This window comes from Strigops habroptila, chromosome 4, assembly GCF_004027225.2.
Source record: "Strigops habroptila isolate Jane chromosome 4, bStrHab1.2.pri, whole genome shotgun sequence".
Lineage (NCBI taxonomy): Eukaryota > Metazoa > Chordata > Aves > Psittaciformes > Psittacidae > Strigops > Strigops habroptila.
Genome location: NC_046358.1, coordinates 77,878,356 through 77,902,867, shown reverse-complemented (window position 1 = coordinate 77,902,867; position 24,512 = coordinate 77,878,356). Strand labels below are relative to the sequence as shown.

Genomic DNA, 24,512 nt, shown 5'->3' with positions numbered 1-24,512 from the left:
CCTGCAATGATTCAGTGAAGGCAACCCAGCCTGTAAGATGGGCTTTTAGGCAACACTCCCCCCTGGCTTGTCCCCAGCTCTTCTCATGCATTTGCCTACCTCTCCCACTGCCAAGGGAAGTTGCCACAGCAGGAAGGGTTAATGGAAAAAGTTTTGTGCTTTAAGATGTTTTGAATAGCTTTTATTTTTAGACTTTGTAAAAGATACAGAGTGGAAGCCTATTGTTCTTATGGTAGGAGATCTTTACAAAGACATCAATATTTAAAGTAATTAAAAATAGCTTAACAAAAGACTTTGCTTAAAAACTTGGCAGTTCAATAAGCACTCCTCCCTCTGTCATCTTTTACTGCCATCAGACCAAGGCCAGGTTGTGCTCCATGCCTGCTGCAACATAAACAAGAGGGGCGTCACTTCTGCTGAGGGTAGCCTTGATGCACAATAAGCTTGCTGGTCTAGTGGTGAGAAGCTGCAACCCTCAGGGGCAGCAGATTGGAAAACCTATTTTTTTTTCCCACCCAATAATAATTTGGCATTCTTCTTAATCAAGAAACCTCCCCTGGGAAACAGTAATACGGACAAGAAACCTCTTCCAAGCCTGGGATGAACAAACCACCCAGCCAAACAAATAAACAAAAAAAACCCTAAAAAATATTCTTAAATAAAAGGTTATTAGAAATGGAACAATTAGAGCAAATCACCCCAGGAGCAGCCCTTGGCATGCAACCTTGCTGAAACAGTCTGTTGCTGCCATTAAGCCTAAATATACCCTTGGCTGGGGATGCATCTCCCATTTAGGGACGCTGTTTCGTGCAGAGGGTAATACAGCATCAAGATTCTACTCAGGGAGCTTTGCAAGAGAGGGGAACCTGGCCTGGCTGCCTGGGCAGGCAGAAGAGATGCTGCTGAGCAGCTCTGCCTCCCTGCTCCTATTTCAGGGCATATCTTCTGCCTCCACAAGGAATGGCACCCCTTCTGTTGAAGGGAAACTGAAGAAAAGCAAGGGTAGATGTGACCTTTATTTGACTGTCTGGCCAGTGACACAGTGAGAGAACAGAAGACTGCTGAAGTAAGTATGTACTCAGTAACTAGGGCCTTGCCGAGGAAAGCTGTAACCTTGCTGGTTAATAATTAAGCAGTCCATGACTGGCAGTTTGGGCTCCAGGATCTGAAATGCAGAAGCCCACCCCATCTGGAAACATCCCTGATATTAGCGCTAAAGCCCAACTCAACTCCAGGGCTTGTCCCTTCCTACAGAAGCTTACAGACTCACTGAAAGTGTTATTTTTTCCCAGCTGTGCCCCTCATGTAAGAATGAGGGCATGAACCACCTCCATCAGCTATGGCTGAAGCACATACAGCAGGGTACCACAGCACAACAACTGGCAGGTGGAGCCTTGACTGCAACAGGTAGGTAATTTTAAAAAACAAAACCTCACCAAAACCACGCAAAATACTGGTTGCTGTGGAAACTGCTGGGTTGTCTTTTAAAACTTACCTTGTTGGTAACAGGGATGAAATATGGTGAACTGAGAAGACCTGTGTAATTAATCAATGCTGTGTACTTCAGCCTTGCTAATCTGGCCCATCAGCGACATAAGTGGTTTCAGCACTTGTGCTTGTTCTGGATCAGGCATGGCTTGTGGGCAGAACTTACTGCTGAGGTTTTACTGGCCAAACATGAAAGTCCGACTGAAGAAGTACAACAGCTTCTTCAGGCCTTCTCTTAGGCTTTCACTTCCTTGTGCAGGGTTTTAATAGATTAAGATAAAAACATTTGGCTATGTATTTTCCTTGGCACTTTGCAAAATCGGTGGCAAGTTACCTGTTCACTCCAGGAAAGAGAACAACGCACAGGGTATTATTCTGAAGACTTCTATAAAGCTTTTTGATATGGTGGTCTAACTTCTTCACCTTCTTCCTCAGATCTTGCTCCTGCATAACAGAATACGAGCATTAAAACCCCCAATTCATCTGCAGATCTGTAGCAATCACACTTAAAAGCAGCTATGGCAAGACTGACCCTTGGGGATCAAAGAGATGAGGACATCAGCAATTGTTACTGGCTGGCATTTGGCAGCGCAGTGGCTCAGCAGCGGGGAGAACCACCTGCCCTACTCCAATGGCACTGCAGCTTTCTCCAGTAAAAGTGAGGGCTGCAGCTAGATCTGCTCTCCCCTGTATGGCTACACAACTAGGCACCTCTCCCTCTGACTCTCGTACCACCTGCTACACCTGGACATTGCTCTGTCTGCTCTCAAGTGGTAGCTTCAGCTCCTGTGTAGCATCACTCGCTACCCTAAACAGCTATCCTGGTTTTAAGGTTATACAGTACCATGTACTATCTATCTCATGTGATATTACCTCTCTGGACTGCCTTGTGGAAACTGATCCTTGGCAGCCTCTCTGCTCTCCTCTCAGAAGGAGCCACTTCTGGTCCCTGCAGCTCTACACCTAAATCTGCCTCAAAGTTATCATTTCTGGTTCCCAGGGCAGTACCTCCTCACTAACTGCAATGAACTTAAACTCACAGAGTCAGACAGTTGCTCCATCTTCTCATATAAGATATGTGCTCTTTGATTTCCATTGCTGTGATTCATTTGCCAAATCCATCTCCAGAGGTGACCTGAAGCGAGAGCATTCCTACTTCTTAGTTTGCTACCCTTCAAAGTCCATGCATTTATAACTTCAAGGGCATCCGCAGCACTCTGTGATTCCTGGAATTCTGAAACACAAAGAGAAGGGGATGTGCTTGGCACCGCAGGGCAGGGCTAACGATGTGGAGCAAGAGGGAGATAAGAAACTGAAATCACTGCAGCAAACAGATCCTCATTTTGCTACAGGTAAACATCAGACCATGGATCTGCCAGTTAACTGCAACAGCACTCACCCAGGTGTTCTCCTCGCCTTTTCTGAGGTGATTACTTGTCTGTGTGGAGCTGTATAGTGGCCAGCCCTCACACTGAGGTACTGGAGCCAATGAACTATCCTGGAACTTACTCGAAAGTTAAATTGTAGCAGGTTTGCACATACCCCCCCTTAAAATATTTAGTTGTAAACTGCTCCTCCAAACAATACTCCCTTACCCTGGAGTATTTTAAATACCATCACTTTGAGCATACATGAGTGGTAGTAGCTCTTGCTGTGTCTCTGCAAAAAGTCCCAAGGGCTGCTGAATGAGCTTATTTGAAGGAAATAAGCAGGCTGTATGTGAAGCTACTTACTGAGGAAACAGCAGTTCCTGTGCTTGCCACTCTGGAGGTCCTTTGGCAGAAACAGTGTTTCCAGGTCTTTTAACTGGCTAAATTCTTCTTGCAAGTCCATCTCTGTTAATGACTTCTTCAGACCCGCCACATAAATCACACCTTCATTTTCTACGTCCAGTTCTAGTTCCTTTATCAAAATGTCACAGTCCAGCATTGCTGCAGTGACAGGTCTCTGGACCTGGAGTGGATTCAGCAGGAACAAACGCAGCACATCAGCCCGAGCAGCTCTGTGTTCTGAGCTTCTGTGGTAAATTATTTCCCCCCATTACCAAGAGCTGACAAGCTATTTTCTCTCTCTTGAAAAAAATATGACTAATGAAGGCTAACTTAATTAATCGTGAAAAAATGAACAGAGATTATGTTTGTAATGCAGAAACAATATCAAATTAAGAACTCCATACTTCGTATATGGCATTTTAACACACTGTTACTTGGCTCTTCCTTTTGAAGTTGCAGCTGGAGGACAATGCTTTCTAACCCCCTTCTGCTGACAGGCAGAAAGGGAATAAAGAGCTATAACCATTTCCTTTCTGCCAGCGGCACAAAATTGTCTAGGGACAGGGAGCTTGTAACAGCACAAACTGCCAGCACTGACCTAGATGCTAAGCTGTGAGTACATGTTAAAAGAGACATATTGGATGCTGTTCCTGTGCACAACATAACTTAGGCTTTTGCTATTTGTTTAGTTTACCTTAATGCAGGATCCTGCTACCTCAGCTCCATTTAGGCTTTCCACAGCAAGCTGGGCAGCTTCCAGCACTTCATATTGGATACAGACATAAGGCTTGAAACAGAATAACAAGATACTTCAGGCTTATCAATAAGACACATTAGCCCTCCCTTTTTTTAAAGTCAAGTCTCAATAAAGTTATGTTTTCTTTTTATAAAAAGGTTTGGAGGTAATACATCTAACACTCCATATACAGTAGCTGTTAAAAACAACCTTCAATTAGTTCATCAATTAATAACTTTGTTTTTCCTTGCCATTAAAGGCCTTAGCATATAAATTCAAAAAAAGGGACAAAAAACCATCTCAGCTTCTCCATGCTCAAAGTGCTCCTGTGTTCAATAGCACAGTTAAGCCACATGAGCCCTGCTTATTCTTGCAATTCTGTGCAACAACTTTTAGATATCCTGAACTGTTGTTGCTGATGAAAAAGAAAACCAAAACCAAACCTAAACCAAATGGAGTAATTGGTATTTCAGTGGTTCCGATCCATATCTTTCCAAGAGATTACTTGAGCTTTCCCTGCCTGTCAGCAAGCTTAATGCTTTGAGCACTCCTTACCTGGTATGTTTCAGTTACCACTGTAAGAGACTGGATTGGTCCACACCTCCCAAATTCTTTTTTCACAGAGTGTAGGCAAAAGCCTTCTTCAAAAGGACCTGCATAAATTGTCAGCATGTCAGTCAGCTTGCTTCTCACCTGTAGGAACACAGATTTGAGAAGGAACTTCACAAAGCAAAGGAACTAACTACTTGGTGTCTCCAGATAAATAATGTCTCTTTCCAAGCTCAGCAGTGAAGACTAGTCTCAAAAAAAAAGTACCTGTTCACAAAGTGCAAGAAGGTGAGATGCAATGTACTCTGGACCCAAACTGAACTGAATGATACTGAATGTGGACAGGGGAACATCTTCTAAGGCTCTCTGAAGAATCTGGAGGGAAAAGAGTGTACCAGGCTCAGACATACAATAGAACTGTACTGCAAAGGAGCAGAAACAAAGCTACTGAACTGAATTCCCAACTTTAATTTTCATTATTGTTCAGGGAAGCCCTCAGGCAGAAATTCTTCTTTAGTGAGTCATGAGAGGATGTAGAAGATCAAAGCTTATTGCCAAAATGTTAAAATGGATTTAACTAACCTGGTATTAACACTATTGCTAACAGTACTGTCAGTCAGCTTTTTAAAATAGGACTCATCTACCCACCCCCAGAACAAGAACTTTGAACTACTTTGATGCTTGCTTAGACCAACCCACTCTAAGCCCATTCACCTGTTTGTTTGAAGTGCTCAGGTTACTCTGACACAGGCTAGAAGAGTCTAGTCCCTGTCTGCCCAAAAGAACGGGTTTTTGGCCAGTCACCTTCAAGCAGTCTAAAAAACTAGCAGAGAGAAGAAAGCTGTGAATCACAGTACTTATTGATATGGTGAATTAAAAGCTTTTAAGAAGTGCTTGTCAGAGAAAAATGATACAGTTCATTGAAGGTATTTGAAAGAATATTCTTGTCCTCAACATCAAAAGAAGCCTAGGAAATGCTTTGTGAAATTTAAGATGCAACTTCTAAGTTTATCAGTGCTATGTTATAATTATTTGTGTCTCTCTGAAGATCCTGATGGCTTCTGAAAAACATAACAGACTTCTTTGATTTTACTGAGGGTTTGATTGAAGAAAAAACATGCATATTTGAGAATCTTATTACCATGGTTTGGATAAATGTGGAGGCTCATTCAACTGTTTCTGGACTCTACATCCTTGTGGATGTAATGCAGCTTTGTTCTGTGAGTCCTCAGCCAGTTTTTCAGTTGTCAGAAGCATCTCCAAGTTTAGTTCTGCTACCTTGGGGAAGGAAGAAGATTAGCAGTTGGCTTTCATCTCAGCTAATTGTAGCTAACCAAAAAGCATGTGCTTTCTCTATGAGTCACATAGGCACACTCGACAGCAGTGAACAAACACAGGCATTAATTTCTTGCCTTATTATTTTCTGTTGTCATTTCCAAGCATGCAGCACTCACAGCATCAACCAGCAATCAGCTCCAAAAAAGTTCTCTCAGAAATCAACAACACAAGCAAGAGACTCATAAAGCCAGCTGAATCACTACCACAACATACAAGGTCTCTCATTTCTTTCACCTGGAAAAATGACAGGCATTCCTGTAGGCTGGAAGTGTCTCAATGCTTCTTTACCCACTACCCCTCTTCAAGATCAGCAGCAATGCTGATTCACATCAGTGTTAAGAGTACTGAAACACCGGTAATGCTCAGGTTATTGAGATACCTGGATATATGCTGAAAATAACAAGCTGTCAAAATTGAGGCCTCTACCACAGCTCCATTTTCTCTTTTAAATCAACAAAAGGATAGGCAGGAATGGTTTTTCTTTCCCTTCACAACTTGTATGTTCTGTGATTAAGGACAGAAATCTTAGAATCATAGAACAGCTAGGGTTGGAAAGGACCTTAAGATCATCTAGTTCTTAATTAGATATAGCTACCTTTGCTGGTCCTTGCTCAATAAAGAATTGAGCCAATTCCAATGCAGCTCTAGCATCTTCTGCAGGATCATGCCCAAGCTTCTGTTCACACTGAATCTCCTTCCTACGGCATCAAAATCAGGTGTACAGGCAGGTTATCTGTTTTCCACACTGACCAATATCCTGTCTTTTCTACACTGGGTCCTTTCCAGGCAAAAGAGTTTCCCCTCTCCAAAAAGGATTTCAGTTCTGTGCAGCAGCATTCTTGTGAAATATTTCCAAAAGTTACTGCAAGAAATGTTTTTGCAATGTTGAGCAAAACACTGTTTACTGGGTTTGACACAAGCAGTGCTAATACTTGGTACTCTGCTGCATGGCTATTTTTAATTGTACTTCTTTGACCAATGACCCAGCTCACAATTTGCACAAAGACAGGGAAGTAGCCAACAACTCAGAGAAGTTTGGCACTGCAGAATATTAATATTCACTATGTGAATGGTGAGAACTGTAGCACTAAGACATACTATCCAGTGGTTGCTAGCACACCAAGGAATATAATTTATGTCAGTAAACCATACTTTCATACATTAGCCTTTCTTTCTTGCTAACTGCAACAAGTTTCATTTGTGTGAGCCAGAGTGTCTTTGTTGCTCTACAATTCAACACACTGCTACAGACCCGCGGAAAAGGTCATTTCGTTAGGACTCAAACCTGGCTGGGTCATAGAGTCCCTGCTTGTTGAAACATGAGCCAATTTATTATGCTGCAGTAATTTCCCCTTTACCATGTCTATTTGCAGAGCCTGCTCCTTTCTTTTGAATTTTAGTATGACCCACCATGACAGTTTCTAATATTTCTCGTTACAATACAGTAATAATCTTACCCTAAAACAGCTTTGGCTAGAAATTTGAGCTTAAATCTTCGACCTTCATTTCTGGCAAATAGCAATGAAGTGTCAATAACACTGGGGTGGATCATCTGGAGGAGGAAAAACATCACCCATTTAAGAACAGCAGTCATATAGAATTAGGCAGTAACTCCATTATTATCTGTGCCTCTGCCTTTTCATTTCAGTTGCCAGTTTCTCAGGGACAGATAACTGATCCACAACAAGAGAGCAGATGGGAATAATGAAACAAGCCCAACTCTCCTTTCAACACTCTACTGGGAAGATCCAGATTGGGTTGGAAAGATTAATTATGATTCAAACATTTTAGGATGGTTAAATTAAATATAGGAAGGACTTCAGTTCTTCCCTTGACAGGGCTATCAATCTGGCTAACGCACAAAGGTAAAGCTTCTGTTGCAACCGTATCTATGTATGGACAGACTCCTCCCTTCCTTTTGTGTTCTGAACAGCCCTTGCAAGTTTTACAGGTGTAGAGAGAGTCTTTCTCTTTTAAATCCTTACAGACATAAGGCTATTCATAATAAAAAGCAATTAACAAGTTCACTAATAAAAAGATTGTTTGGAGTTTTCAGGTCTGAAGTAAGTATCGCAGGGTTGGGAAAAATACTCTTAAAAGCATACTCACTTCCAAAGCCTGAAGATCAGCATTTAGAGAATGACCCACCAATACTGCATCATGGGGAAGCATTTCTTTTAGTCTGGTTTGGATGTCTGACAGTCTTGTTTTCACTGGAAGAAGCATTTTCTTTGTGACTCCTGAGAATCTTCAAATCAAAAAGTTGGATAAGGTAAAAGCAACACGTTAGCCTACTGGAGAATATTATGAGCAAGGCATGTAAAATATGAACTCAGTGTAACTAATGACAGAATGCTATTTACTGCTTTCTGTTCCAATGTCAGAGGATATACTGCAGGTATAATAAACTGCTATGAGTGCTACCACATTGGTTTGGACAGTTTATCTCAAGTATAACTTATTCTACGCGTTTCTCAGAACCAGCTAGCACAGGTAAGGAAATGCTGGTGGAAGGAGATGCTTTCAAGAAATCTGAGGGATTGGCACATCACCTCCTGGATAAAGCCAGGCAAAGTTTTGGAAAAGGCTTAAGTTTTGCCTGCTTTTGTTATAATCCTGAGCCCAGCCCTAGAGGTGTGTACAAGCTGATGAGCTGCTCTTCATTTTGTAGAGATAAGCAAACTTAACTATGGAGCAGAGAGATGCAGACTGCAATCCTGTACTCTTACCCTCCATCTTATTTTATAGCCAGCAGTAAAGAGTAACTTGCACTGTATATCATTAATTTGTAACAGAACTTTTCCTAGAACACTGCAGAATGGTAATGCTTCTGCCTAGTAACCATGCAGGCACTATGTAGCAGAGTGTATACATAATGCTGGTTATTCTAATCACATAGCAAGAACTGTATTCTTAACAGGAAGTGAAATGCAGTAGGCATCTGTGCGAATCAAAGCCTTCTGAAAGGTCCTGTGTAAGAGGCTTAATTTGAAAGGGTTGCAGCTCTTAAAGATAAAGAGATAAGAACCTTCTGTGCAAGTCACCTGGTGCGGTAGTTCATTACTCTGCTTTCAGGTTTGACTAGTTCGTTCAAGAGGCATTGACCCCGTGCATCCACCAAAGAGACACGAGTGACTTCATTCCCTTTTGCAGTCAGGCACTGTCAGGAAGAAGGAGAAGCAACTGTTGAATCAGCATGATGCTGCTACTCAAAAACCTTTGCTAACATCCGCTTTGGCTGCAGCCAGCATCACTACTAAGGAATTACTCAACTTGGAGGTCTACCGCTCATAACTAGTTGTTTTATACTGTAGCATACTTCAGTTTGTTAAATGCCCACCATTACCACCACAAACACACAGGCAACCACAACACAAAGAAAGCCATTACAAAGAAGTGCAGATTCCACAGAATCAGTCTGTGCTCTGCACTGCAGAGCTGTCACTGAGCGCATCTTCACCAGAGAAGATGTACAATTTAAAAGCAGAGCCCAGGTTGCATCATCAGTTGCTCAACGCTGATGCCAAACAGGAATGATGTGTGATAGGAAAGCATCTTTCCTTTCCCAAACCTTGGGGAGGGCTGGGAGGAGGAATTCCACAGCAGTGTCAGGGGTTACTGCAGCATTACTGGTGGGCCTGACAGATCCAGCTGCTGCTCTGACAACCAACACAGAACTGAACTCTGCTGTAGTGCTCAAGATATTTCTGTCTCATTGCCAGAACCACTTCCTGAGTCCTTCCCATGGGTGCCTTAGCACTGGTACCACCAATGAAGGGACTGGCAGCAGATACTAATGTATCAGAAGTGGTTTAGCAAATACACAGGGTGCTTGGCTCACTTTGGAAGAGCTGGTAGGAGTTTGGTTGCTTGACTATATTTTTTAAAGCCACACACATTTATTCTTACCATTTCACAATCCAGACCAAAGAGGGGGCTGCTGTCTGTCCTCTGCTGATCACACTCTGTATATATATAGCCCTTACATCCAGGGGAGCCTAGGATGAGAAGACACCCATGAATAAGAAACAGACCTCTCTCTTCTAAAACTCATCACTAATCTTATATGACCAAACACATCACAACTGTCAAAACTAAAAACAAAACACGACAAACAAAAAAACCCCCACGACAACCAACCAAGAGCCCTCCAAACCTGACCTTTTATGGGATAGTCATTTTTCCTCTGCTCTTCTGAAGTTAGAATATAGCTAGTAAGGCCTTGGGTTTTTTCTCCATATTTCCGAATGATGGGATCACATTGCAAGTCCGAGTTCTTTGGAATACATTCACTGCCAGTGGAAGTCAAACCTGTAAAACACAGAAGCGTCTGTCAAGGTCAGATAGCACTCCCTGCTTGCAGTCAGTTTTCTGCATTAGTATGCACACTAAGAGGCTACACCATTTCAAAGGAAAACACTGCCTGGAACAATAAACTGGAGATATAGATAGATAGACAGAGAGACAGATAACTGTCTCTCTATCTCCAGTTTACTTTTATCTCTCTCTCCAGTTTATGCATTTCTATATCTCCAGTTTAAGTCTCATTTATTGTGTGTCTATACACACACTATATAAATTATATATGCATAATTATATATACTTTATATAATGTATACAGCATATATACTTTATATATGTGAAAAATATACTTGATATTCGGGATACTTGAATCTTTTCCCACTGCAGCTACAGACTGCTGGCTGATTCAGAAGCATCACAAGCCTGTGTCTCACATTCCTTTCAGAGATGGAGAAAACAAACTTGCCTTGTAAGCGTGACAACATAATCATCTGTTACTTCATGTACTCTGTAAAAGAAGTTATCTTTTTTTTTTATTTATTATTATTATTACCCCCTTTGTGAAATTCTTTCCTACAAGTATTATCAGGAGAAAATGTTCTCTAAGTGTGCCTTACAAAGAAGCAAGCACTGAACTGACACCAGAATCCACAGCTGCATAAAGTCAAATTTTCTGTAGGTGATTCTCTGCAGATTGTACTTAAAAGAAAAATATACCTGACATCTCAGATCTGTGAGGTTTACAGTCAGGATGCTAGAGGACTTTGCCCATACACTGAAAGTAACAGCTGTTCATTCTCCCATTTAGGACTTGAATTCAAGATTCTTTGTTACACTTTAGCAATTTCAGTGAAGTTCACATTGTAGTCTCTTGCAGGTTTTGTACAAGCCTGTTGGGTTACAATCACCTCTCTAAAGAGTGTAAAAATAGGAAATCAGTTGTCAACACACCCATCTTTTTAACTTGATTTGCTGCTCAGTATAATGAAGAAAACTAAAAAGAAATTAGTAAGTACTTGAGTCTAATTTATAGCTTTTATTAGATACATCCTAGAACAAAATAATCACAAAATGGGTAATAAAGCATCAGAATTTTACATTAAACATGTTAAAAACTTTCTGCTCTTTGCATTTACTTCTGACAATAAGCCCCACAGAGAGTTACTGATCGAGTCAGGGTAACTAGTCTCATGGTTTAAGCCACTGTACATTTTCCTTTGTAAACAAGTTTACCATAGCAGCATACTGGGATTGCACAGGATGCAGAGTCATAAATTACTGTTGAAAGAGATGATGCAAACCAAACAAGTTACCTTGTGCAGTGTTCTGAGGTTTCAGGTTTGCTCCTTCTCCATACAGGCTGGCGAAAAAGTTAGTTGAAGGTGTTAATATGAATCTCTGGAAAAAAACACAGACACGTTAGAGAGTTCGAAACAGAAATATCGAGCAACTGAGATGTTTCTTGATACCCAAACCATCCAGGTTTAGCGAAGGATGGAAAAAAGGTAGTAGAAATCTGTCTGGTGTTTTCCTGAAGAAGAAGAAAACCCCAACACACGCCAGACCTGTTTTAATGGTCTGATATGATCAAGAAGGCAAATCTAAGACTTTGATAGAAACTAAAGCAAGTACCAGACTTCCCAGTTAAGCTGTGATCTGCATTAGCTGCAGTTCAGGGAGAATTCTCTAGAAGTCTGAATCAAAGTACTTCTTTCTTTCTTCTCTTAATAATGTTGCTTCTAACTCAGAAAACTGAAATAATTCCTTTCATAATCTTTTTGGGAAATGGGAGAAACATGACATAAAGTGAGACTACCATAATTCTACTGAGAGTCTCATCACTCACTCAAGAGTAAATTCCAAATTAACTGAGATATTTTTTACCTCACTGGCACCCTGAAGATGCAGGAAGCATAATAGTCAGAGGAGTGAAATATCAATACATGTTTCACCTGGTAAGGCTTCAAAGACATAAGTCTCAAAACCCTGCTTCTAATATCAAAGCCTTGGCCTTTGTTCTGACCTGACAATGGCTACGAATAGATCCTCTCATTAGCTTGCTTTGAGAGTCAAAGATGGCCACTTCCTATTGGAAAAGGCAGTAATTTCACTGCAGCAATTAGTGCCTGGGACATGGTTTCAGGACTGGAAGAAGTTTAGAAGACAGCGATACGGTTTGGGGACTTACATGCTGGAACACTTTCCTGAGGTGTTTGAACTGCAAATAGAATTTGTAGAAATGGAGTTGGCTCATTTCATGTAGAACAATAACCACGACCCCAGCCAGGTGGCTTTGGTGAGAAATACGGCACCAGCTGCAGTCAAAAAAGAAAAAATCAAAGCAAAACAATTATCAAACGCTCTTAAAAACAAACCTGGAACCAGCCCAGCTTGTAAGTCACTGGATGGCGAAGTGCCAAATGACTTCAATGAGAAGAGGCTTTATAGCTTATCTCAAACAACCACAAATTCCTGAAAGCAACAGAATATATGAGGCAAAGAAAGAATGAGTTGTAGCAAAATCGTGCTGCAGTACCATTTCAAGATATTTATACTTCATTTATATGCACCAGAATGTGAATACACATGAGTAACTTGAGCTGTAGTGGTGCAGTCTAGTGAATTAATGCATCAAAAAGATTTTACAAAATCATTTTCTATTCACTACTAAAAATCTAAAGAGGTATTATTTTTGCCCTGAGTTTCATTTCAAGAGTCATCACATTTCACCATATTTTGGCCATCCAAGGTTATATACCCTCCTCAGCCTTTCCCCTCCATTGCTGAGAAGTCGCCCTGAAAAAGGGCGAAGTGATTAAGATGGTTTTTTTCCAAAAGACTCTAGAACACTCTTTCAATTATAGCTCACATGAAAGATGTTCATATTTTTTGTGTTGTGTTAGTATTTTGACCATGGTATTTCATTTCTCAGTGTGTGAAGCTTCTTTGGTTCCACAAAATTGTTTAGTTTTTGATAACTGCATGAAACAAAACTATGAAATGGTAGAATTTTTTATCAGAAGAGGAATTCTGGTCTCTAGGCAAGTCTAATAGCACCTGTATCTACATAATACAGGCTGTCATTATGGTAAATGCATTGCAAGTATTCCAAAACCAGCACAGCCAATATGCCTTCAGGTATGTTCTCACAACATGTGGGAACACAGAACTGATTCCCGAATGTGTTGTACCTGGGCTGTGTTGCATTGTGGCGCTTTCCCAGAGCTGCATACTTCAACAACTCATACAGCTGGTCGTGGCTGATCTCACAGTCCTCACCAAACAGAGCTGCTGACAAGCGAGATGACTTTTCCTGTTAAAAGGGAAATGCTTGTTAAGAAAGATTTTATCTAATCCAACAGGTTCATGGAAAATAAAGTGAGTTATAAAGTAAAAGGAAACTATTTGGATACAATCAACTATATTTAAAATAACTCTTCCACTCACTATGGGCAAGGTTCCCTTCGGCTCACTCTTTAATATTAATTTTATTTCAGTAACCCAGGTACTTCAAGGATTTATTTAATAAAGATTAATGTAAGTAGATGTATGTAGTAAGGAGACAAAGTTATTTGATTTCTCAACCATGTTCTGCTTCCTCAATCCATTCACCCACTTGCTGCTCTACAGCTTTGGGCATTTATGTAAGTGTTATATGTAGCCACTTCAGGCAAGGTTTTGCTGAAACCCATCTATTTCATTTATGTGATGTGATCTGTTTTGGCATGTGAGTTTGCTGACCCCTGCAGGAAAAGTTCCAGTAAAATCCAAGGGAACTGCAGAAAGAAAGCAAATAGATGAGATGGAGACTGCACCACACAGTTCAACACACCAGTTCTTTAAGCCTAAATGCACAAACTCTCCTAAAAACTGATCAGCAAGTAAATGCATGATTTTGGAGCCCTCCAATGACTATATGGCCCATTCCAATGGGACTCCTTTGGACTGTAAAAACTTTAACGTTTTTAAACTTATGTAATGAAAAGACATCACAGCATACAGGGGAAAAGAAAAAAGACCACACGACGCTACAGAATATCAAACCCCACAGGCCAAACAACTACCAGAAGCTGTGTTTTCCCACCACACTAACAAACTTTGTGCTCATTAATTTTGGCAACACCGGCCCACGTGGGACTGAGCTGGTGCACTGTGAAAGCCATTTGTCATTGGGTGAGAAAGCTAAATAGAGGTGACAGTCTTTGAGGTTCAAGTGGTTAAGAATCATCTGGTAATAATAACACAGGGTGGTATGATTGCCAGTCCCTCATCTCTCATGCTTAGACAAGTAAGTAATGTCACTTGTTTTCAATACAGCCTAATTAAAGCTTTGCCAAAAACCCAACCAAACAGCATGAGTTTCATTTCACCAAGCAAAGGCTACCTGCCAACCACAGGAATTTCAGTCTCTAACTGGGTACAAATAAGACTGATCTCACAGCTCAGACACGCTTACTCTTGTCCCATTTGGGCACTAAGTCAGTCATACCCTGGGTGAGTGAAGTGTTACCATCAGGCTGAAACCTGAACAGACACAATGTTCCTTCCCAGATCTACTGTTTCAGAATAGTAGATTCCCAGGTTGGGAGGGACCTCAAGGATCACCTGGTCCAACCTTTCTATGCAAAGCATGACCTAGACTAGATGTCCCAGCACCATGTCCAGCCAAAAGTGCCCATTGCTGAGGAGTCCACCACCTCCCTGGGGAGATTATTCCAGTGGCTGATTGTTCTCATTGTGAAATTTTTCCTCTTGTGTCCAAGTATCTCCCCAGGACTAACTTGAGCCCATTACCCATTGTCTTTTCCATGTGACTCTTGTAAAAAGGAGCAGCCTTTTTGTAGCTACCCTTTAAACACGGGAATATGATGGAAAAAATTATATTGGAGACTGTATTTATTTCTTAACGAAATTCCTTAAATGCTAACGCCCAGCACTCCAAGTGAGTTCATTTCCACGTTTCTTGGCAGAAATGGCAGAACCCAGACCATTCTCTGCAGGGATTACCTTTACCCAACCCTCTGCCAGAAGGGGGCTGCGGGAAACGCCGCACAGCCACAGGCCGCGACGGGCCCCGCTGCTCACCTCAGGACCCCGGCCGCCGCCATCCGCCTTCCTCCTCTTCCGATCCGCCTGTCCCGCCGTGCCCTCGCCGGTGGGCCTCTTGCACCCGTTCAGGCAGCCAGCCTTCGCCATGGCCTAGACGAAACCACCGCAGGGTCATGGCGGCGCGGGACGACGCTCCCCGACCCCTCATAGCGGGGTGACGGCCCCAGCGCCCGCCCGCCGCCGGGGCTCCCCGGGCAGCACCGGCAGGGGGGACCGCCCCCAGCCCTGACACCGGGGGGCCGAACCCCGGCCGCCCCGTGCTCCCCCGGCCCCCCGAGGAGGGGCTTCGGCCGCGGACCCCACCTCAGCCACGCCGGGCAGCACGCCGTGTCAGCACGCAGCTACCCGCGCCTGCCTGCGGGCAAGGCCAGAGCAGCCGATCGCCGACAGCGCGGATGGGGGCGGCGCCGCTGCGGCCGGCGGGCGGTTTGAAATGGCGGCCGCGGCGCCGGGGCATGGCCGCTGCCCGCCCGCCCGCGGCTGAGCGCCGGGATGGCCACCAAGCGCCTGGCCAGGTGCGGGCCGCGGGGACAGCCTCTGGGACGGGGAGGGGGGGGGGGCTGTCCCGCTGAAGGGGGGTGCGAGGGCGGTGTCCGGTCGGGCAATGACGGGTGCTGGTGCGGTCCGCAGGCAGCTGGGGCTGGCGCGGAGCAGCGCGCGGGCGCGGAGCAGCGCGCGGGCGGCGCGGCAGCGGTTCGCGTACCTGATCGTCATCGACTTCGAGGCCACGTGCTGGCGGGACGCGGGGCGGCGCGCGCCCGAGGTCGGTGAGTGCGGGAGGGGCGCGACGGGGGGTGACCGGGGCCCGCTCCGAACGCTCCTTGGCGCTGCTGACAGGTCAACCCCCGACCGCAGCAAGCGGGGTGGCGTCTGTGAACGGCTCTAAGCTCCCCGGCTTTGGGGTTGGTTGGTTTGCTGCTTTGCTTCCTTGTTTTCCTCGCTCTGTTTTTGTCGCAGTCGAATTTCCAGCAGTCCTGTTGAACACATCAACAGGAGAGATTGAATCTGAATTCCACACATACGTCCAGCCCCAGGAGCATCCTATTCTCTCTGAATTTTGCACGGAACTGACTGGCATAACACAGGTATAACTGCTATTTTAGCATTTTTTTACACTGGTATAACTGCTATTTGTTACATTCTTTAAAGAGGCTTTTAAAAAGCTAAGAAGAAATGCACCTCAAATGACTTCCAGTGCACACTAACACATACTTCTTGTTCTGTTTCATAAAGAATCAGGTTGATGAAGGGGTCCCCCTAAACATTTGCTTGTCACAGTTTTTGAAATGGATTCAAAAGATACAAATGGAGAAGAAAATTATATTCGGTACAGATATCCTAAGTGATTCTACTTCAGAAGTAAAAGCATGTACCTTTGTTACTTGGACAGGTAAAGAAAATTCTAATTTGCTTTTTCTGGGGAGTAATACACATAAAAAATTAACATTTGGTGGTGCTAGTGAGATTGTGTCTCCATTTCCAGGGAGCCAAACCCCTGTTACTAGGTATTAAAGATGGGTCCAATATTGGGTAAGGCTGCAAATATGAAATCCGCTGACCCCTGATGTGTTCCCTACATCTTTGTCTCCAGGATCTGTTACATTTTCCTGCCTTACACACAGAGCACTGTGTCACCATTCCTAATGTGTCTAAATGATCTAATGAGGTCTTTGAGACCTTTACCCATCTGAAGTCATTCTTTACTAACAACAGGCATTCATGAACCCTCATGTCCCACTGCACCAACCCTAGTGATTTCATCTACTGCATTAGCCTGTGCTTCCTGTCCAGCACTACAGGATGCTACTACTATGTTGATGTTATGTCCCTTTATGCATATTTCACGCCAGTTCTTCAGTGACAGATTATTTGTGGTTTTTTTCCTTGCAGACTGGGACCTGGGGGTGTGTTTGCATTACGAGTGTAAAAGGAAGCAGCTGCGAAAACCTGACATTTTAAATTCGTGGATTGATCTCAAAGCAACATACAGGGTGAGAAAATCCGCAGACTGTGGAACATTTATTATCATTTCAAAAGCTAATTGTATCTGAGGTTGCAACCCAATATTGTACAATCCAGTCACTAGAGTAACCCAGTTGTTTTCTTTCCATGTTGTTGTTGCTCAATAACAAACTGCATGCCCTAGAACTGTGTGAATTTTAATAAAAATCTTAATGCTGGGAAAACAACCTGGTGTTATTGTTGGATAAATTAACTCTCTTGTTAGATAAATGAATTCTCCGAGTAGAATTTTCAAGCTCCTCTTCCTTTCCTGACATCTTTTGCTCTGCTTGCTTGTATTGTGTGCTTTATTGCTGCCTTACATTGCTGTGTAGAAACTAGTCATCAGCATCTGTTTAGAGGTACTTAAAGGCCTAGTATGTGAATTGCACTTGGACCAGAAAGTGTATTCTGAATAGCATAGATAATACTGAAAAAATGAATGTATATTTGATTTCATAGTCTATACTGCAACAAAGTTCCAGCCTGGGGGCTGACAGCACCAAAGTGTACCTTTCCCTGTGTGGTCATGTAAACTTTAGAAGGGTGATCCAGGAGTTCACCTGTCCCGACGCCTGGAGCTTAGGCTCTTAAGCTAGGTAGCAGACTTTAATAGAGATAAACAGTGTAAATATTCTCCCTTTTTTGTGATCGAATGAGATACTGGGAGTGAGTAGCAATATTTGCTGTTTCTCATTTAAAGAAAATTTATACCTATGGCAAATATATTAATGTCCATGCCTTTGCAATATGGAACAGCTTAAACATCTCAAGATATTGTTTACAGTTGTATTCTTCAATGCTGCTCTGTTAAGGCCTTCAATGTAAGCCATAAAGTGCAAACGAATGACTCCAGAGCTAAGACAGAATGGATTAGTTTAAGACTGAGAGAATGGGTTCATGGTTCTTTCCATTCTAATTTGTTACAGGATAAGTCACTTACAGTCTTAGGCTTATTTATCCCAACTGTAAAATGAAGATACCTGACCTGCACAATTGCCTTGTGAGATTTATTATTTATAAGATGCTATTTCTGAAATGGTTTTCACTTCACTATGAAGAGGTTTTGAAATGCTTTATGTTAAGCACCTGTGTTTCTTTCCTTAGGCCTTCTATAATAGGAAGCCTAAAGGGCTAAATGGTGCTTTGCAGGATTTGGGGATAGCTTTTGCAGGACGGGAACATTCTGGTAAGTATGATATGATGATCCTCATTGTAATATATATTTATTTTATAAAGCTTAGTAGCTACTATTTAGCTTTATTCAGTGAAACTAAAGCAGCTAGTAATAGCTAGTCATTACTCTAAATAGTACTATTGTTTCCAGGATATACAACGTTCTGTCCAAGAAAAACATCAAAACAAGAACAGCTTGATGCTTCAAAGATACGAGTCTGTTATTGCTAATCTCCTGCTTTATTTCTGTAATTTCCCCTTGTGCCTTTGAGTGCACGTTCAACAAGATCAATTTCTGCATCGGGGGAGGATAAGGAAACTTGATTTTACCTGATAGGTCTGGGCAGCATGTTAGTGTAAGAGAATACCAGTACAATATGACCGATTTTACATGATTAATAATACAGCAAGGATTTTAAAATTTGTGGATGTATATTCAGCTGTTTGGGTTGGTCCTTCAGATATTGCAGCACAGGGAATTCTTCGGAATTTTTTACTTCCGCTTCCCTTTTTTGAACTAGGTAACTATGTGTCAAGAGTTCTGTGAATCCTTATCATTTATGTAAGGCTTACTTAGACTACACTTTTCCTCTAACAAGAACCTATCCCCAGTAGTAGTTTAAAAATCAGGCATTAATATAACCATACTTTTGCAGGCTTGGATGATTCTCGGAATACTGCCCGTCTAGCTTGGAGGCTGATTTGTGATGGATGTGTGCTGAAGGTTACTAAATCTTTGGATAAGGTTAGTAACTACTTCATATCTTCCCTTCTACTTGCTTTATAGCCTGGAATACAGATCAAAGGTGAGCTGCTCAAATAATAAAGCCAGCATCTTGACTATGAATTGAACAGAACATCCCTAGGATGATATATTTATTAATTTTGTGCACTGATTTAGGAATCTGGACTTCTGGATATTCACTTTACAAAATGTCTTTTTGTTTATGGACTCCCTAGGCACATCTGAAAAATAACTTAATTTCCAGAACACTGACTATAAACTCCACTGACAAGACTCCACTGGGAAGTAAAAGCAGACCTGAAGCATCTAGAGATGGAATTTGCGAAACAAACTCTCTGCCTGAGAAAAACCAGAATGGTATTGCTGGAATTAAGATAAATTCTACTGTACAAACTGAGGAACAACAGACCACTTGCACTGATTCCTCCGCAGCTGTCCTCTTTGTACCTAGCAGCAACTCAAGGGCTCAATTACCTGCTCAGTTCCAAAGCTCTTCAACAGCATCTACTGACAGATTTCCTGTTCCTCTTGAGCGGGCACACCAAACTCCCAGCAATGTATCAACAGGCATTCAGCAAGGATTGAACAATGGGCACCTTCTGAGTACAACCAGATACAACCCTCCAGTACATGGACCAGGACTAGTGCTTGTCTCCACTACCATCTCCTCAGTCAATATCTCCAATGAGGATACCAGTACTAGTTCTGATTGCTTATCTCTGCTGACTGACTGGGAAGATGTCGCTTTAATACCAGAATCTCAGTATGAAAAGAATTCAGACTGTGTTCAATTCGAAGATGACTCCAGTACAGATATTTTAACAGTGTCTGAAGAAAGATCAATTTTGAAACAACCAGCTGTAATGAGTTCAGCTAATCAAAGTTCGGAGAAAACTGAAGTACCTGTGGGACCTCTGAAATCTATTTACAAAAGTCCTGATGCTACTGTCGATAATGTAGGAACAGTACAAAGGCAGACTTCCGATTTCTCAGTTTTTAAGTTACCATCTGCAAGGGTAAATACTATTTCAGCACTATCAGCAGTAACTGGAAGTTATTCTACTCCTTCAGAGGTTCCTAAAAGAAAGCCAACTAGTCCAAAAATGTTCCCACCAGCGAAAAAAATGTCTTTTGCTATATATCAAGAGAAAATTGCCTCACTTGATCATTCCTTACCTTTAAGAAGTTCAAATTTGCCCAAAGTGTCTCCTGTCATTCTGAACTCCACAGTCAATTTGAATCAGTCTGTAAGAGCTGTGAAAAATGGAAAACCAACTCCCCCTCTGTGTAATTGTGGCCGAAGAGCTAAAAAACTGTATGTGTCAAATGCTGGTCCAAATCATGGCAAAGCGTTTTTCTGTTGTCCTGTTGGCAAGCACGAAGGTAGTACGAAAGGTTGTGGATACTTCAAGTGGGAATATGCACTTCTAAAAGAGAAATCTAATGGTCCTGGCCGGAATGCAGATGCTTTGACCTCTCTCAGAACTGTTGCTAATAATTTAGGCAATTCTTCCAACAAAAAGTATTTGTGTCTTAGACCCTCTATGCGAACTTAGAAAGTGGTAAATTTTTTGTCCAAATCTTAAACTCTAAGTTGATCATGCTTAATATAATCAGGACAGTGAAATGATGTCAGATACATGTGCTAAGAATGGGACAAAAATTACACTGCTTGGTTAACATAGAAATGCAAATTAATCAAGCATAAAAAATATCAATATATCAAAGTATCTCATTAGCTACATGTGAGAGAACAGATAAAACTGTTAAGTGCTAAAATTAAAGTATAAGCAGCTGTTGCTACAAATCTTAAATTTCTGTTTTATCACATATTTTAAATTCTTTAAAATGTTCTTTAAGGTCTGGACTAGTAATGATACAGTTTTTGTTTATACTTTTTTCTAAATACACTTGCAATGGTTATAACTAAAAAATGTATGTAGAAGTTGTCGCACTTCTCAAAAGGGATTCTTGAAGCAATAATGTTCTCTTAAACTCTTACTGGTTTTTTTTATCCTTTAAGTAACAATAAAGATACAATGCTGGTGGCACTTCATTAAATACTTTATTTACCCATCACCTTGACTCTGAGACTACATGAGTTTCCCATTTCATTTGTATCCTCAGTCCACCTCCTTCTGTACTATTTGCTATTAGTATAGCACCTTGGACAGCCAAATGGTGGGAATCAGGTAAGAATTTATTCAAACCTAAACTAAGAAGGATATAGTATAGCATCTTTTACTTTATGTTACTGGGTAAATCTGCAATATCTTACTTGATTAAAAAATAATATAAAAAGCAACAAGTACTTCTAATCTTTTCTCTGCTCCTGGTGCAGTTCATATCTTCTGGTCTTCCCACTAATAGTTTTTGGCAACTGTCAAACAAACTCCATCTATAGGAAAAGAGAGGATATTGCAATACAAAATAAGATGCTGTTTTCATCTATAATCGTACTATGCAAACATGTAATGAAATTAGTAAGACCCCAGGGTCTTACTCCAAAGTAACAGGGTGGGGAAACTTCAGAACTTAAAGAAAAATACTGAACGTCTTAACCAATATTGCAAACTGATTGGGTGCTAGAATCTGATTCACCAGTTGTGTTAATACCAGGAACCAACATTCACTTCCACTCTTCCTTAAGTTAACAATTCTACCATTGTCTTAACATTTGACATGTAACTGTCAGCTGGCAGTAGGCCATCACCTACATTCATGATGGCACAACAGGGAAGTCCAACTGCTTGCTTTGTGTGCTCAGTTTAAGACAGTAACATTCATTTCTTCACTCTCATTCACTGCTGAATGATGGTACAGGGTATAACTCCATATTAGAGCTTTCAAACCTCTTCAATGTAAAGGGATTATGCAAGAGAAAGAGACTTAGTCACCAGATGTATGATGCCTTGACATCATACCCTGGCAACAGCTTTCCCGCAGAGCCAGGTTTCACTTTCATCATCATTTTTTGCACTTTCCATTCTTCCATCACATCAGGGTTGATTGGGTCCCCAGCACTCGCACAGTGCCACAGGCTTTTGAATGTATAGCTTAGTGGGAAAGAGAGAACAAGTAATTGGCAGCCATCTATCTGCTATGCCCCATTCACTACTGCATTCCTGCACTGTGGGTTCTTTCTACATAATAACACAATTTTTACTAAGTGGGTCCTCTTCATTCCATTTGAACTGTATAGCATTAAACATAAATCTGGAAAAACCAAAATGCTTAAACTACCCCTAAATATTTATTCTGACTTTGTTCCTAATACTTAAGATTTCTAATGTTGAGAAATACATGATCTGAGTTACTGTTATGTCATTGTATATTTGGAATAAAATGAATGTGAGATGGGCATTTGGTTTACTGTTTTGATCAAATACACCAAAAAGGATACTCTGGTTTTGCATAAACCTGTGAGGTTTATGTTGCATTTGACATGCAGCTGGCAGAGAACAGAAGACAGTTATGGGAAATCCTGACAGACTCTAGAAAATTCAGAATTAAAAAAGTAAATTTTGACAACATTCTGAAACCAGTGAGGTCTCAACTTCACTGTAAGAGATAATTAACAATCTCTGCACCCAGCTTATGAAGCACATGAACAAAACATTGTGTCCTAAAAGCAGTTAGCTCTGTACTTGCTGTCACCAACATGCAGCAGTTAGTTACATTTAATTTCTTCTTCAAAACAATCTACATCATTTTACAATCAGTTCAACAGACCAATGTTTTTTGCTCTTGAAAGCTTTACAGTTTCTCTTGCAGTTCCAGTAGAAAACAAGTGAAACCATAAGGCTACTTTTTTAGATGCACTGTAGGTGTTACAACTGACTGTTCTTCAACACAGCCTAACGCTAACTAGCAATTTCAATTAACATGGATATGATGATAAAGTCATTCCATGCAAAATGAAACACGGTAGTCTCATTCAAATTATGAAGAGTTGTGTGTGGAGGATGTGAGGGAAAATAATATTGGTGCTTTTTGTTAAAGAAATTTAACCTTGCTACCTCTTCACTCCTTAGCTTTGAATTACACAGTGTAGGCAACTGAAATTCTCATTCATCTGCTATTGTCACTTACTCTAATAACACCACCAAAGTGCTCCACAAATCCCAGAACAATTTCTCATGTACTTCACTTTTAGGCCTAATAGTGGATGTTTGCAGGTTTTGTGCAGTCTAATCCAGAGCAGAGTGTACGATGAAACTTTGGATGGCAAATATGTTCTTGTTTGAGGGTACACATTTACAGCACTCACTACTTAACTTACTGGTTAGTTGCTATGTGGTTTAAGTTATAACTAACTGCTGCATGCTGCCCCTGTGCACTGCCAGGGGAAATGAAAACCTGGGCAGGAGTGATGGCATATAGATATATAAACAGCACAATCACATAAGTAAGCCCCAGAGAGAATAGAGCTGTTTGTTGCTGGGCTCTCCTCACTTACCTCAAAGGCAATGCTTGGGTCGAAGTGTGGTATCTTACGTACAAATACATATGCCCCTTGAATCCATGGTGAAAAATGCTGCTCCAAGCTGACTCTGCCCAGCCAGTGTCCCATGTATTCTAAAATATATCTGAGAAAGTCAAGTCCAGCCAGTACCTGGTACAGAAGAAAATGTTCCACAGTCTCTATTTGGCAGGAATGAGGAAAATATTAAAATATCAACAAGGGATGTGCCAGTGAAGCAAATCCATCAGTGGCTGTGTTGGTAAATGGCAATTAGAAAAGCGTGAATTTCTGAGCAGGAGCAAGTCGCAGCATAGTGAGGATGTCAGCTGGATAGACTGATGTTGCATTTTTCTAAGGGAAAAATTATACTGACAGCCAAGCTAACACCATCTCAGAACATGGTGTTTTATGAATATATGTATGAGATTGCTGGGATTTTGTTGAACTCATTTTAGTGATGAGGATTTTTTGTTGTTGCTTATTTACTTCTAGTTTGGTATTTTCTCATTTGTTATTCTCTGCCTGTCAGAGTGCTCTGCCATATCACTTTTATAAACATTACTTTATAAAGACTTTGAACTCAGCATTTTGTTTCTGCAGGAGCTGTGTCTAATCCAGACACACGTGAATTCAGAAGCTTAAGAGACTCATGTTTTTTTCCCTTTTATGGTACAGACTTCATAAACTTGTGCTAATGTTCAGTTCATGGGCAATTTATTAACTATACACAGTGAAGAATTTACCAGAAGTTAATGTTAAAAAGAAATCAGTGACTATATGACTGTTGCATTCTCTAAACTGCCTTCTTTTTATAAAAACAAACCCACACAC

The 24,512-nt window shown here is 41.4% G+C and overlaps 2 protein-coding genes across 12 annotated transcripts in view; one reads left to right on the top strand and one right to left on the bottom strand.

Moving 5' to 3' along the window:
• Positions 1-164: 164 nt before the first annotated feature.
• Positions 165-24,512, bottom strand: part of REXO5 (RNA exonuclease 5) — a 27,923-nt gene continuing 3,575 nt past the window's right edge. For 2 of the 11 annotated variants that reach the window (XM_030482649.1, XM_030482650.1), the window contains exons 2-23: positions 23,676-23,831; positions 21,529-22,272; positions 15,998-16,268; positions 15,271-15,384; positions 13,377-13,498; positions 12,374-12,500; positions 11,499-11,583; positions 10,045-10,194; positions 9,793-9,881; positions 8,928-9,043; positions 7,993-8,131; positions 7,341-7,435; positions 6,479-6,581; positions 5,687-5,823; positions 5,260-5,368; positions 4,813-4,920; positions 4,552-4,689; positions 3,955-4,047; positions 3,222-3,441; positions 2,529-2,722; positions 1,823-1,932; positions 165-384 (exon numbers count right to left, since the gene is read on the bottom strand). In XM_030482649.1, coding sequence (XP_030338509.1) covers positions 315-384; positions 1,823-1,932; positions 2,529-2,722; positions 3,222-3,441; positions 3,955-4,047; positions 4,552-4,689; positions 4,813-4,920; positions 5,260-5,368; positions 5,687-5,823; positions 6,479-6,581; positions 7,341-7,435; positions 7,993-8,131; positions 8,928-9,043; positions 9,793-9,881; positions 10,045-10,194; positions 11,499-11,583; positions 12,374-12,500; positions 13,377-13,498; positions 15,271-15,381 — 2,316 coding nt within the window. In that variant the 5' untranslated portion in view covers positions 15,382-15,384; positions 15,998-16,268; positions 21,529-22,272; positions 23,676-23,831 and the 3' untranslated portion in view covers positions 165-314. The other 9 variants (XM_032919876.1, XM_030482656.2, XM_032919877.1 and 6 more) reach the window with 9 other exon arrangements.
• On the top strand, positions 15,899-21,295 carry ERI2 (ERI1 exoribonuclease family member 2). Its single transcript, XM_030482269.1, has 7 exons — positions 15,899-16,061; positions 16,252-16,379; positions 16,528-16,684; positions 17,185-17,285; positions 18,403-18,484; positions 19,128-19,216; positions 19,432-21,295. The coding sequence occupies exons 1-7, from the start codon at positions 15,899-15,901 to the stop codon at positions 20,770-20,772; spliced, it is 2,061 nt and encodes a 686-aa protein (XP_030338129.1). The 3' UTR covers positions 20,773-21,295.

Excerpts from the sequence above, each read along its gene's own strand:
- ERI2 (XM_030482269.1), top strand. The coding sequence starts at position 15,899 with ATGACGGGTGCTGGTGCGGTCCGCAGGCAGCTGGGGCTGGCGCGGAGC. Across the intron at positions 17,286-18,402 it reads ATCTCAAAGCAACATACAGG|GCCTTCTATAATAGGAAGCC; the intron begins GTGAGAAAATCC and ends TTCTTTCCTTAG. Across the intron at positions 19,217-19,431 it reads TTACTAAATCTTTGGATAAG|GCACATCTGAAAAATAACTT; the intron begins GTTAGTAACTAC and ends TGGACTCCCTAG.